Source organism: Mauremys mutica, chromosome 3 (assembly GCF_020497125.1).
Source record: "Mauremys mutica isolate MM-2020 ecotype Southern chromosome 3, ASM2049712v1, whole genome shotgun sequence".
NCBI classification, from domain to species: Eukaryota; Metazoa; Chordata; order Testudines; family Geoemydidae; genus Mauremys; species Mauremys mutica.
The window spans coordinates 204733934-204748565 of NC_059074.1; the positions used below are offsets into that span (position 1 = coordinate 204733934).

Below are 14632 nucleotides of genomic sequence, written 5' to 3' on the forward strand. Positions count from 1 at the left end.
AATCTGTTACCTTCTCAAAGAAGGAGATCAGGTTGGTTTGGCACGATCTACCTTTTGTAAAACCATGTTGTATTTTGTCCCAATTACCATTGACCTCAATGTCCTTAACTACTTTCTCCTTCAAATTTTTTTCCAAGACCTTGCATACTACAGATGTCAAACTAACAGACCTATAGTTTTTTTCCCCTTTCTTAAAAATAGGAACTATGTTAGCAATTCTCCAGTCGTACGGTACAACCCCTGAGTCGTACGGTACAACCCCTGTTTAAGGGGCTTTGTTGGAGTTGAAGTTGTAACAAATGGTACCGATAAGATATAAGCAGTAGCATCGGGCCCGATGACCCACACTAGTGGTGGCGGGGGAGTTGATAAATATATGTATTAATTGCCACCAAGAGGCCGCAATAACTCAGAACTTTCATAGTTCTTCAGTCCCCACAACTCTCCCAGGCTGCACCTCTGATCCATCTGCCTCAGATCTCCAGCTCTTTGGCAGGTCCCGACAGAGGGAAAAGACCTCTTGATCAGCTACAAGCCATCGAGGGAAGAGAGGGGAACACGCCCCCCACCCCTCTATCATTTACTTGGGACTTAATTTTATTTAATTAGTTAATTTAAAATTAAAATTAAGTGGATACATTAAATCAACATTACTTACACACCTCAAATCAGGCTACAGCTGGGAGATGGCACGGGCTGGAGCGTTACTGTAGGGTGGCTCGCAGATGAGCTACCCTATTCCATATGTTGGCCAATGGGCTGTGTAGCAGGGTGGTCACCCTGCTCCTGCCTGAAAGGTTAAAGCAGCGCTGATTGGAGAAGCAGCCACAGCTGTGGTCAGCTTAATCAGGGCCCAGCTGGCCAGGGTCGGTGCAACCCATTAGGCAACCTAGGTGGTTGCCTAGGGCACTAGCAATTGGGGGGACGGCATTTCAGGTCCTTCGGCGGCGACCGCGGCGGCCGGATCTTCAGCCACCCCGCTCATCGTCGGCATTTAGGCAGAGGGACCTGAGGCAGGGGGGTGCGGGGAGAGCTGCCTGCAGCAAGTAAGGGGGGGCGTGGCATGCAGGGGAACCGCTTCCCGCCCCAGCTCACCTCTGCTCCGCCTCCTCCCCTGAGCACGCCACCCCGCTCTGCTTCTCTCCCTCACAGACTTGCTGCGCCAAACAGCTGATTGGTGCCACAAGCCTGGGAGGCGGGAGAAGTGGAGCGGTGACGGTGTGCTCAGGGAGGAGGCGGAGCAGAGGTGAACTGGGGTGGGGAGCTGCCACACGGCTCCCCGGGCCGGGGGAGCTATCATGGGGGGGGCGCCTCAGGGCGGAGGGGGGGAGCTGCTGCAGGGGAGGGTGCTTCAGGGGGGAGGTGGGGTGGAGAGCTGCGGTGGGGGGCCGCCTTAGGGTGGAGGGGGGGCGGAGAGCTGCCACAGAGCTCGGGGAGGAGCATGAAACACCCTTGCACCCGCCCTGCAGCTGGCCCTTAGAAGAGGGCTGTGGGCCAGAAACAGACACTCTCTCTAGCTTCTCAGCGAGAGAAGGACCTGGCTGTCGTGGCAGCTGAGGAGGGTCCCTAGGGCGGAGCAGTGTTGTGGAAGGGCAGAGGGAGCTCCAGCCTGGCAAAGCCCCAGGCTGCAGGCTGAGTTAAGGGCCCACCAAGGTCCTGGGGCTGCAGAAGGGCAGCCCAGAGATAAGCAGAGGCAGCTGGCCCAGCCCCCCTTGCCGATGATGAGGGGTTTACAGACTGCAGTCTGCCCCAGGGAGTGGGGGCTAGGCGATGACTGGCAGTAGCCACTGAGGCAAGGTGGGTTTAGAGGGTTGGGGGTTCCCCAGGAGGGGAGACCCAGAGAGGGGGTATTGCGGTGGGCAGAACCCCTGGGCAAAGGGCCCCGAGGTCTGGGAAGGACACGGGCCCAGCGGCAGGCGAGACACCAGCCCGAAGAGGGCCCTCCAGAGGCTGAAAAGCTAATTCCCTGGACAGCCAGGAGGAGGCGCCACGCCAGTGAGTCTTCGCTCCGCTACAGGCTGCTGTGAAGTCTAACTAAGTTACAGCAGCGTTCAAGTCTGTGCTAGGAAGAGAGACAAGTTTCCAGTGAGAAGACCCAGCTAGAGAACATGATGCTGGGGGAAGGGAATGTTCAAAGAAATAAAGCTTTGGTCTGCGAATGGAAAGTTACTTTGCTCCCTCACCAGGATACGGGCACAATCAGACGGTCAAAGCTGAATATGAGTCAACAGTGGGCCCTTGTTGCCAAGAAGGCTAATGGCATTTTGGGTTGTATAAGTAGGGGCATTTCCAGCAGATCGAGGGATGTGATCATTCCCCTCTACTCAGCACTGGTGAGGCCTCATCTGGAGTACTGTGTCCAGTTTTGGGCCCCACACTACAAGAAGGATGTGGATAAATTGGAGGGAGTCCAGCGGAGGGCAACAAAAATGATTAGGGGGCTGGAGCACATGACTTAGGAGGAGAGGCTGAGGGAACTGGGATTGTTTAGCCTGCAGAAGAGAAGAATGAGGGGGGATTTGATAGCTGCTTTCAACTATCTGAAAGGGGGTTCCAAAGAGGATGGATCTAGACTGTTCTCAGTGGTAGAAGATGACAGAACAAGTAGTAATGGTCTCAAGTTGCAGAGGGGGAGGTTTAGGTTGGATATTAGGAAAAACTTTTTCACTAGTAGGGTGGTGAAGAACTGGAATGGGTTACCTAGGGAGGTGGTGGAATCTCCTTCCTTAGAGGTTTTTAAGGTCAGGCTTGACAAAGCCCTGGCTGGGATGATTTAGTTGGGTTTGGTCCTGCTTTGAGCAGGGGGTTGGACTAGATGACCTCCTGAGGTCCCGTCCATGCCTGAGATTCTATGATTCTATGAAAGCAGCATCCAAGTGCGACTGCAGCGTCAGCCACCCATTGCTTCACACCAGGAGAATCCAGTGCAGTGTTAAAACTCAAAAGAGAAGAGGAAAAAAGCTGATTGGCGTAAAAGTTAAAATCCCCTCAAATCATTACAGCTCAGTCAGAGAGCGACCTGCTGAAGAAACTCTCACAGTATCTGCGTTTTCATTTCCAGCTTCTCTAGCTCGCTTCTCCACAGAACCGATCAGCTCCTTAGTTCCCTTTGCCATGCAGCGTTGGCTACACATCGTAAGTTGAAGTGTAGCTGGGCACCAAAGCCCATGTATGGACCTACAGAATAGCACATGCACATGTGGATGAAGTTCTATGGCCTGTGTTATAGAGGAAGTCAGACTAGATGATCGAAGAGGCCCATAAAATCTACAGAACTCTGGCCCACTTGTGCCTATGAGAAAACATCTAATTTCGAAGCAACCAGATCCACGTACAACTAGAGCTGGGTGAAAACTTGTGGCTGGCCTAGCAGGATTGGTGAATGCTCAGTAAGGAAGGATGGCCTAGTAGTTAGGGTGCTGACCTGGGACTTAGAAGACTCCGTTTCAGTTCCCTGGTCAATCACAGACTTCCTGTGTGACCTTTGGCAAGTCATTTAGCCTCTCTGTGGCTCAGTTCCCATCTGAAGAAGAGATAAGCGCCACTGGAATAAAAAAAACTACCCATTGAAACATCGTGAAAATAATGTCCCTCTGACTGAGACAGTCCTGGGATACATAGCTAGAGACCCCACAGGGGTTTGGTGAGGCTGAATCATTAAAGATTGCGAGGCACTCAGAGACCTCAGATGGGTGCCATATTAATACCATAGACTTGGGCTACACCTAAAACCCAAGTCAGTCTAGTTATGTTACTCAGGGCTGTGAAAAAGTTTGTGCCTTGTGTGATATAGTTAGGTCAACCTAGCCCCCATTGTAGATGTAGCTTGGTCCACGGAGGAATTCTTCCATCAGCCTAGCTACCGCCTCTCGAGGGACTGGATTTACGACAGCGATGGAAGTGCCCCGTGTCTACAGCATAGTGCTGCAGCGGTGTAGCTGCAGCTGTGCTGCTGTAGCCCTTGTAGTATAGACATACCCTTCGACAGGATAATGCACCTGGGTAGTCTAAAGAGTCATGTTGTGGGTTGTTATTAGTATTTAAAAAACTTCTTGCCTCTAGCAAATGTGTAAAATACAGAACAGGAAAACTGGGAGTAAGGTTGTGGCATATGGAGCTTTAAGATAGTGAGTTTGTGTGGTTACTGCGCCTTTAAAATTTGGATCATTCTGGACTGGCAGAGCTCAAAAAACAAGTCAGCAGGCAACTGTTGCAGCTGGACTTGGTTGGAGGCTGGACTCAAGAATGAAGTGACTATAGTTTGTAGGTAACAAACACCCTCCTCACTGTGCTAACAGTTCACTGTATCATTTTCATGCTGTTTTGTTCTGATCCAGTTAAAGTTACTGTAGTTAGTGAAAAAATATATAATTGTGTTATTAGATGCTGGGACATGTAACAAAGGCTACATTTACACATCTCAAGATGGCTATGCACACACATTTCGAAGAGCTAAAGACAGTCACAAAAACTCAGACTTAGCGTCTGTGGCTGCTACATTGTCTAACCCTGTAACATATACAGGTTGTGTGTAGTCTACAGACCACGGTTACAAATGCAGTATTCCTGTATTAAGCATATAACAAACATTCCTCATTGCTAGCCAACAACAACAAGAAACCCCAACTTATTTCACAACAATGATATTATCATGGCTGTTAAGTAAAAAGCATGAAATGTGACATTAAATGCAACCCTCCCCAAATTTTAACACTGTAAAGTATTAACCAATAGAACTACAGTATGCAAATGAACTAATACTTTATGCTGATTGGCTGGGTTACCTCTGATGTCACAATGCCACCACCCAACAATGATTTCACATTATTGACAAAATTTAAATAATACCTTTAATACCAAAGCAGAAGGCAAGGTTTATGAAGGAAACACAGTGACATAAAAAAGTACTGGACAATAATCAGCAGACAGACAAATCAGACAACGATTTCCTTGTTGGTATCTTGAGGTCAAATTGTAGTTTGCAGAAAATCTGCAAAGAGAGATGTGGAAGGAAAGAAAGAAAACGTACCTTCAGACTAAGATCAAAGAGACAGAAGAAGCTACTGGCTCAGGCTCCTATGTGACTCTGACATCCACCTCTGCTAAACCTTCAGGGAAAGCTGCCAGCCTCCAGAGTGATCTTATATTTGAGGAAATCGGTCGCTGCATCAAGGAAATGGGAAGTCAGCTGGTCAAGAAAGTGAATGCCATATTTCAGTGGGACATCACTAGAGATGGAAAGATGGTGGTGCAGTGGACTCTTGACTTAAAGACTGGCTCTGGAGAGATCTATCAAGGAGCTTCACGTTGTCCTGCTGACACAATCTTCACCCTTTCCGATCATGACTTCATGCAGTTGGTCCTGGGCAAGATTAAGCCCCATAGGGCATTCTTTGTTGGCAGGCTGAAGGTAAGAGGCAACATCATGTTGGGTCAGAAGCTGGAGATGATTCTTAAAAATCATGCTAAACTCCGAGATGCACTGTGCCTTACTGGTGGCAAGAACGGCCAAGACTGAATTCCTTTTGTCGTACAGCAAAGTTGCTCACAATGAAGACTGAAAAAAGCACATCCTATTTTAATGCAAATTCTTACTATTCAAGTTTGGAGACATCTACAGCTAATTTGTTTGATCAATTATTATTGTTACAGTAAACTGGGAGTTAATAGCATAATGCACAACGTCTCTCACTGGTCCTCACTGGAACCTGTCGGCATGCATTTGCTTAGCCGCAGCAAGCATATGGAATGCATACAGTGCTTTTCATTTCAGTCTCAGGAAAGTATGTGTCTGCCACTCTGAAGTTCAGGAGAGCAGGGTTCACACCCTGAGCTTCCAAAGATAACTGGGGCTGGGAGCTCTGCCGTCGTCACCCGCTCAGAGAAGGTTTTGAACCTCCAATGTTCCTCCACGGCCAAATGGGAAAGTAGTGGTGAGACACTGTGCCAGATTCAGCACTGGGGTAACTCCATTGAACATGGGGGATGAATATGGCCCATTGAGACATGTTCAAGAGGGACTTATGCCCAGTATTTTTAACCAGAGGGAGGTCACTTGCACATGGGTTTGTGGAGGCAGGTGTGGGAGACAGGTACCAGTAAATAGTAAAATTGAGGGGAAGATGTAGCCCGGGACAATCTCTAAACATAGGGAGATCACTCCTGGAACATTTCATTAAGGTGTATTCAACATTAGTTGGAGAAGCCAATGAGTGCCGTGACTTCCCCAGAGTTCTGGAAGCTACGCAACACAACACCCCAAAATAAGCGTGTTCCATAAGGTTGGGGAGCTCAAAGGTCCAACTGGCTGCCTTGTATGATGCTTTTATGGAGGAATTGCCGTAGCTGAACAGGCCCGGGGCTCTTTTTCTGACACTGGCCAATTCCTGACCACTGACCAAGTCTGAACCCAGTCATATGTGAAGCAATGATTAATAGGCCATGTTGTTTTATCTTAACTACTGCAAATGTAGATGCTATTCTTATCATATGTCTAATCCTTTGTTGAAAATTACTAAACTACTTGCCTTAATATTTTGCAGCAGTGGGTTCCACAGGTTAAGGGGCTCTTGTATAAAAATCCTTTTAATTTCCCCCCCTTCATAGTATCATTTTGTTCTTGCATGATGGAAAGGAGAACTAGGAGCACCTGCCTGGGTTTCTCTCTGCCAGTCATTAGTTTATATATCTCTGTCATATCTCCTGTTACTTTTCCCTTGTCACATTAAATTGCGGAGTCCTCATAACACCCCTGTAGGATAGGTGTGCATTTTATACATGGCAGATTGAGACATAGACAAGTGTAGTGATTTACAAATCATGGGCAGAGCTGAGATTAGAACTCAGACATCCTGACTCCCAGATTTTTGCTTTCACCACTACATCTAACTGCCTTCAGTGCCATAACAGTAGAGCTGGGCAGGGGCTGGATTTTTGGTTTTGTGGGAAATTCCATGATTTTGAAATGTTTTCTATTCTGAAAGGGAGCAAAAACAAATAACATTTTTTTAAAATTTCCTGTGAAATGAAATTCTGAAAAAAAAATTGGGTTGATTGAAATGTTTGATTTTGATAAAAACCAAACGTTTCATTCTGATTTTGACCTTTTAAACTTTTAAAAAAGCATATAAACAACGATGAACTTTGTTTCACCAAGTCTTTTTGAAATGAGACATTGAAATGCTCCACCCTGAAAATGCCGAAGCGAGACGTTATATTATCAAAACGCTTCATTTCGTTTTGTACAAAATTTTGTAAAAATTGACACTTTTAAAAAAACATTTTGATTTCAACAGAAATTACGTTTTTCATTGAACAAAGTATTTTGATGAAAAATTTCCACCCAGCGCTAGGTAACAGTTACTGTTATTCCACCTCCCCTTCTCAATGCAACCTAACGTCTTGTTTATCACTAAGCAAACTATTGAGATACTCAAAAGTATTTAGGCTCTTAACTTAGGACCCTAAATATCTTTGAGGACCTGGGCCTTAGATCTTTATCCTGAGAGTTACAACCATTCAAAAATTGTCAGTGTGGCTGAGTAGCTTGACTTGTTTTTTCTACCGAACATGACGTTGCAAGCTGTTTGCAATGTAATGGGCAATAGGCCTGAGTCAAACCCAATGATCCAGCTCCCCTGAACTTTGGGGGAACTTCAGATCCAGACTGGCCGGTGCCCTTGGTAGTCAGGGCTCTGCTGTAACGTTTCAATCTGCATTGAATAAGTGTAGCTGCCCCTGGGGAAGAGCAAGGAACAGTTGCCACTCCAAGTCACCATTCCCCATCCACACGGTGAAAAGTAAGTCACATCGAAGAAGAGTATGGGCTGTGACAATCTAATCCGTAATGAGCTGAACCTAAACTCCTGATCTTCTGAACCCCCAGGAGGCTGAGATGTAGCCTTTGCTGCTCAGGTGTGTGTTACTGAATTCCACGTTTCAGGGTGTTGCCCTATTATCTAAGGACCCTCTGGAGTTTCTGGTCACCCTCCCTAGTAGTCCTGGCTAACCTAAATCAAAACACACATTTGTCATAAGAACTCCTTGTTCTTACCTTTGTCCCAGTTTGGGGGGACGGGTCTGCTTCTAGCTACGATACCCACTTCAGGCTCATGAGGCTCGTGGTGTCTGTATAGAAGTTAGAATCTGCCATTCCATGGTATTCCCGTTGGAAACTTTGCTAGAGGTTGGTGTGATATTCACATCTTTACACTGGCCTGAATGTCACTGATCTTTAGTTCACTCCAAGATATCAAGTAAGGAGGAGACCTGCCTCATTGTAAAAGAATGGACCGTTCACCCCAAATCTGAGCCAAACTGTATTTTTGAGGCTTGAAATAGTGCAGTTCCCTTCCCCCACCTGTCTCGTTAGTTTTCATGTATTTCAGGATTCTGCTAGGAAGTCTAAGTGCCTCAAAGTGCTGCTTGTGGTGTTTCCAGGTCCAGTTCCCAGTTTGAGCACAAACTGGAAGCAATAAAAATGTCGTGGAATTTCCTGCACTTGTAAGATTTCCATGACAGTGCTGTGAAGCTATGAGTTTTGGATACTTTAGATAACAATAATGGGTAAAATATTAAAAAGTGCTTAAGGGTGAGATTTTCAAAGGTATTTAGGTGCTTAAAGATGCAGATAGGTGATCAGTGGGATTTTTCAAAAGGATTTTCAATGGGAGTTAGGTGTTTAACCTGTTTATGGGGTTTTGAAAATCCCACTAGATGCCTATCTGCAGATTTAAGCAGCTAAATACCTTTGAAAATCTGACCCAAAGTGCTTAAATCACATTTGAAAATGGGACTTAGGTTCCTAAGTCACTTAGGCACTTTTGAAAATTTTACCCAGGGACTTTTGGGTATTAAACTGAACCTAACCCACCCACCAAATGTGTTTATCATGGGATGTTGTGAAGGCCAGAAGTATAAATGGCTTCAAAAGAGAATTAGGTAAGTTCATGGAGGATGGGTCCATCAATGGCAATTAGCCAGGGTGGTCAGGGATGTAACCCCATGCTCCGAGTGTCCCTAAACCTCTGAGTGCCAGAAGCTGGGACTGGATGACAAGGGATGAATCACTTGAAACAGCCCTGTTTGGTTCATTCCTTCTGAAGCATCTGGCATTGGCCACTGTCAGAGACAGGATACTGGGCTAGATGGACCATAGGGGTGACCCGGTACGGCCGTTCTTATGAGTTTCAGGCCTGAAGGGCCCCCCAGATCGTCTAGAGGCCCAGTATCACCTGGCTATGGTCTCCTTTTCACACTCCTTAGTTAATGGGATGGGGCTCAAGCTCTTAACCAGGAGGTGATATGGGCCAGTTTGCTAGCAATCTGGGTTGCAATGGTGCTTCGGATCATTGATGTTTTGGAAGAAGTAAGGATTTTTTAACATATAAGGAACATTGACCAGTTACCATTTCATTTCTGGGAAATCCCATTGGAGTGTTTACAACCCTGAATTCTCCTTCAGCCTCAAAGCTTTTCCAATAGAACAAGCCCCGTTGGGTGAGTTGGAATCCAGATGGGAGTGTCCTGCCAGCTGTGGCAGCATTAGTCAGTTTTCTCAAGGGACAGAATCCCAGGTGCAGCAAGGAGTCACCTCAAGTGGATGCACCAGACATCACAAACAAGAAACCAAGACCCAACCTCTGTGAGGAGAGAGAAGCCACTGCAAGCAGCAGGGAGGTCCTCATGGTTTGGCAGGACAACAAGAATAAAATCCAAGGGTCTGAGCCTTCCCTGCTGAAGTCAGTGACAAAATGGCTATTGAGTCTAATACAAGGATCAGGCTTCAACTGATCAGTCTAGCATCACTCTCCTTTTCCAGCATGCAGATTACTCGCTCATTCTCTGAAGTCATCCCCTCCTGCACAATCATGTATAGAGGCCCCAGCTGAGATTAGGGCCCCATCGTGGCAAGCACCGTATATCCACATAGGAAGAGACAGTCTCTGTACCAGAGGGCTTACAGTCTAAATAGACAAGACAAAGGAAGGATTAATATCCCCATTTTACAGATTGGGGAACTGAGGCACAGAGAGGTTAAATGACTTGCCAAAGGTCCTACAGGGAGTGTGGCAGAGCCAGGAATTGAACCCAGAATTGAGTGCCAGTCCAGTGCCTTTTACAAGACTTTCCTTCCTCCTGCAAAAGTTGTAAGCGCCATAGAGGGGGAATGCTGATGCCCTGTGCTGTTCCTAAATGGAGCTTCCTTCCTGTGCTTAGAAGCTTTAGAAAAGGAGGTGACTGCAGGATGATTTCTGATCCATGTGCTGCACATGTGGTATCTCTGGGTTTGTCTGGATTGGGTAGGGAACACTCCCTCAGTACAGACACAGCAAGGATCTGACCGTCTCCGCTTCTCAACAGCAAAATCCAAACTGCTTTGATGAGAAGTGCCTGCAGAGCTGAGCAGCATCACAGAAGAGCTGCCACATGTGACTCCTGAGCCATGCAGACATGATCAGGCCGATGGATGTCTTTGGTAAGGCACTAGGATGTCTTTGGTAAGGTCATTTGCAGTGATAAAAGTTTGATATCTTAACTAGTCGCTTCTGTCAGGTTTTATTTACTCAGGCATTTGAATGCAGTTTTGGGAAATGCACAGAGACAACCTCAGATGAAACCTTTAGCAAGAGGACTGATAAATATTCAAATGAAATCTCAATGAATTTCTAATATCTGCAAATGCAGCCATATGGGGTATTCCAAGAAGCCAGCAGATAATAATGCTTTTCAAATTCTTATGCTGGCATACAGCGGTGTTTGATGTTTGAGCAGATTTGGTTACATTTGTACCAATCATACAGGATGATATCATTTCACTTCCAGCAAGGAATACTCAGTACCAGAATATCTCACTCAAGCAAACCAACGTCCAGTGTAATTTCAGAACTGTGAACTCAATGTAGAACAGGGATCGGGAATCTTTGTGGAGATGTAGAAAACTTGTGCTGGTTGGGTTCAAAGTTGAAACATATGCAAGGGCTGCTGTTTATTTTTGATTTGTGAGACCCAGATGGTGGCTTTTTTGAATAATTCAGAAGAAGTTATTAAATATATCAAGGAAAATGTCAGCGAGCAATGCTGAAAGAGATGAGGACATGCATGAGGCTTGTTTTCTGGAGAGTTCAGTTTATTAACTCAAGTCCTAACTGGGAGCTTATAGAGGGGGATTTTCCAGATACTGCAAATACAAAGTGGATCTCTCGTGCTCTGCTCTGTGTCCTGCAGACAAAACTCCCAATCCTGCAGACTGCTCTGAGCTCCAGGCATTGAGGATAGCAAACAAACACACTATGGAGGGTTCTGCCCTCTTATAGGCACAGTTCCTATTTCCATTCAGTGCCCATGGTTAACAATGTATCCACAAGCAAAAGACAATGAGTACAAGTACCACAGTAAAATATTTAAAAACCATAAACATTCACTTCTGAATGTGTTCAGATAGCAGTTATTCCAGGCTTGTCACACACATACAACCAGATGTTGGTCAGATGAATCTGTAACTCACAAATGTTTTACAGGTATCCCAGTAGGATATGCAATACTACTCCTAATTATTGATCGGTGTGGTGGTAATCTAGGGACATTAAAGACGTTAAGGGGCCCATATCTGAACTTAAATGTGCTGTTGTTTCGATTGTAAATATATTAGACAGTCTATTTTAATGTTTCTGCTACAGTAATGTTTTCATCTGAGTCCCCTGCATATATGGCTGTTGTGTTATATTTCAGTATAAGTAGGTTTTTATCTGATGCATTTTATGTATTAAGAAAATAAACATATTTTAAACAAAGTAAATGTGGGTGTGTGTTTGTGTTGGTTTTGATACATCTTGGTATTCTAGGGGCGATTCAAGCAGATTCGTTTCCTTAACAAACTGGTTCAACCTTTTCTGTGGTGCTGCCCTGAATTTAGTGGTCTCTGTTTGTTTGTTTGTTTGTTTGTTTAGATTAAAGAACAATACAAATGCCCATTCGCTAAACTCCAGGCACTTTAACAATTAGTTAGATTAACAATGGTAAATAGTAACCACGCCACAGCAAAAAATAATTGTAGACAAATTGTACTGGGAGGCCTTGAGCTCTGTGTTGAGAGCCTGGGGCTAAGCCAGCCTGGATTGAGGATGGGCCCCACCTGAGAGGAATCAGGTGATTTCGGTTTAAAAGGAGCTGCAGCTCTCCTGTGTCTGTAAAGACTGCAGGAAGCAAGAAGGTTCTTGCAGGGCCCTAAGTCAGCAGGGGAAAATTCAGTGCAGGCAGGGAAGCTTCAGGGAAGAGAAGGAGAAAGAAAAGCTCTCCTAGCAGTGAGGCCTGGGCGAGACCCTGACTAACTGGGGAAAGCTCTGGCGGACACTTGGGGGAACTTGAGAAGAGAGGCAGGAAGTAGCCCAAGGAAAACTGCAGCAAAGGTAAAGGAGCAAATCCAGCCGGTCAGTACAGGGGCTGGGGCCAGAACCCAGAGTCGAGGGTGGGACTTGGGTTCCCCCACTGGCCCCAAGAAAGGGGGGTGTACAGCCCACTGTAAGGGGGCAGCAGGTTGAACTGAGGACTGGCTGAGGAAGAGTCCCAGGGAGGGCAGAAGGATTTTTGTTTCTGTTGAAGACATTTTTGGACTTTTAGTTCGAGACAGTTGGGACCCTGGAAGGGGTGGACTAAAGGAGGTGACCCGGCCAGAGAGCCGGGTTACCATCTGCTCCCTCATGGTCTCTCCTCCTTGTGTGCTCCCTCCTCATTTGGCTCACTGTGTGCTCGCTTGTGATCCATCCTTCTCCTCCTCGCACCCTCCCTCATGGTTCCTCCTTGTGCATTGCCTCATGGTTCCTCCTCACCGTGCTCCCTCGTGGTTCCTCCTCACCGTGCTCCCTCGTGGTTTCTCATCCGCCTGCTCCCTCGTGGTTCCTCCTCACCGTGCTCCCTCGTGGTTTCTCATCCGCCCGCTCTCTTGTAATTAATCCTTATCCTTTTCTCACACTCCCTTATGGTTCCTCCTCCTCTCACGCTCCCTTAGGGTCACTTCTCCCACCCGGCTTTTCATGCCCTCTTTCCACCCCATCGCAGTGCCTGCAGGCTCCAGTCCGGTTCTGACCCCGGCTTCCCCAGCCTGTCCTGGATCTGCTGCTCTCTGGGGCCTGAGTATGGTGGGATTTCTAGGCAGCCACTGGGCCTCGGCTGCTGGCATCACAGCATGGTTGTATTGTCTCCTGTGCTGAGGTGTGTCAGGGGCAAGGAGGATAACCAGGGAAGCACAGAAACTCTCAAGGGCAGGATCCAATGGCCAGGCCCCTGCCACAGACCACTAGATTCCAAACAAGAAACTCTAACTGCCAATGAGACTGGGCCAGATACTACACCACAAGAGAGATCAGCAGATCCACGTCCAATGCTGGTAGACTCTTGGGCACAGGTTTCCACTGTACACTCAGGATTGTGGATAAGAGCCATCCAGGGAGCCCGAAGAACCTTGAGACCTTTCAGTTGTGTGGTCCCAGGTTCCGAACAAAACCAAACTCAGCTCAAGATCATGGGAATATGGCAAACAACTATTGCTTGGGACACCCTCAATCTAGCCTGTGACTTCCTGTGTCGTCAAAGAGAGAGAGTTTGCCATGACACCTGTTGGGGGTGAAACGAAGGTGTACGAGGTCACCATGGAGATGAATGTGACTCTATCCCTGGGGAGTGAGATGGTTGTTCCTGGACAGGTGAAGGGGAACCTGACAGAAGGGATAAAAAGGCATGATGGAATGGAATCCCCACCATTAGGTTGACACGAATTCCTGGTGGCCCGGATCATAGGCAAAAGTATGAGAGGCTGTGTTGCAATGAGAGGTGCCAGTGTGACCCCAAGTCCTGTACCAGGGAATGGGGCTTGGTACCTGGCACCTGAAGGTGATTGTGTATCCAGAGGCAGTGTCCCAAGTACTATCAGTTCATCAAGGTGCTGGGAAAAGAGGGAGTCGCTGAGACAGACTGAAGCAAGTGCTGGAAAAGCTACACCAAGCCAATTTAAAGGTGAAACCAGTAAAATGCAATTTTTTTTCTGTGATCAAGTCAATTACCTGGGGCATGTGATCTCGGGAGATGTGCAGTGGGGAGGGGGCTGATGGGAGTTCTAGGCCCCTGCTTAGCAGACCCATCACACCAGTGTGGGTTCAGAGGGATGGACCTTGAGAGAAACAACTCAAGATTCTTCCTTTTATGTTTCTACTTCTTTTCTGTGCTTTGCAGAGAGAGAAAACCAGCCCAGCCGAAGTCCCAGTCTTGGGTTAATGCTCCTACCCCATTTATGAAGAGATTCCAGTTGCTGCTAACTTCCGAAAAGGAAAATTGGGTCTACATTGGGTATAAGCAGCAGCCCGTGGCAGTGAGCCTCAGGGCCCAGGTCTAGACTCGGACTCGTGCTATGGTGTAAAAAGTGCTGTGTAAACATTTGGGCTCAGGTTGGCATTCAGGCTCTGCTGCCTTGCAGTGTAGACGCACCCATTGTGGCTTGGAGTTGAAGTAAAAAAACGGGACTTGGGAGTCTTAATCCCATTTTAAAACGTGATCTAAACATGGAGGGCCAGATTTTCAAAGGGTTTTAGGCACCTGAAGCAGCAGATAGGCACCCAGTGGCATTTTCAAATTGACTGCA

At 46.8% G+C, this 14632-nt stretch overlaps 1 protein-coding gene across 1 annotated transcript; it reads left to right on the forward strand.

The window, feature by feature from the left end:
- The first annotated feature begins 4849 nt into the window (after positions 1 to 4849).
- On the forward strand, positions 4850 to 5615 carry SCP2D1 (SCP2 sterol binding domain containing 1). Its single transcript, XM_045011945.1, has one exon. It carries the CDS (start codon positions 5003 to 5005, stop codon positions 5516 to 5518), a length of 516 nt encoding a protein of 171 aa, XP_044867880.1. The 5' UTR covers positions 4850 to 5002; the 3' UTR covers positions 5519 to 5615.
- Positions 5616 to 14632: the final 9017 nt, after the last annotated feature.

Bases quoted from the DNA above. Each gene is read 5' to 3' on its own strand.
- SCP2D1 (XM_045011945.1), top strand. From the start codon at position 5,003: ATGTGGAAGGAAAGAAAGAAAACGTACCTTCAGACTAAGATCAAAGAG.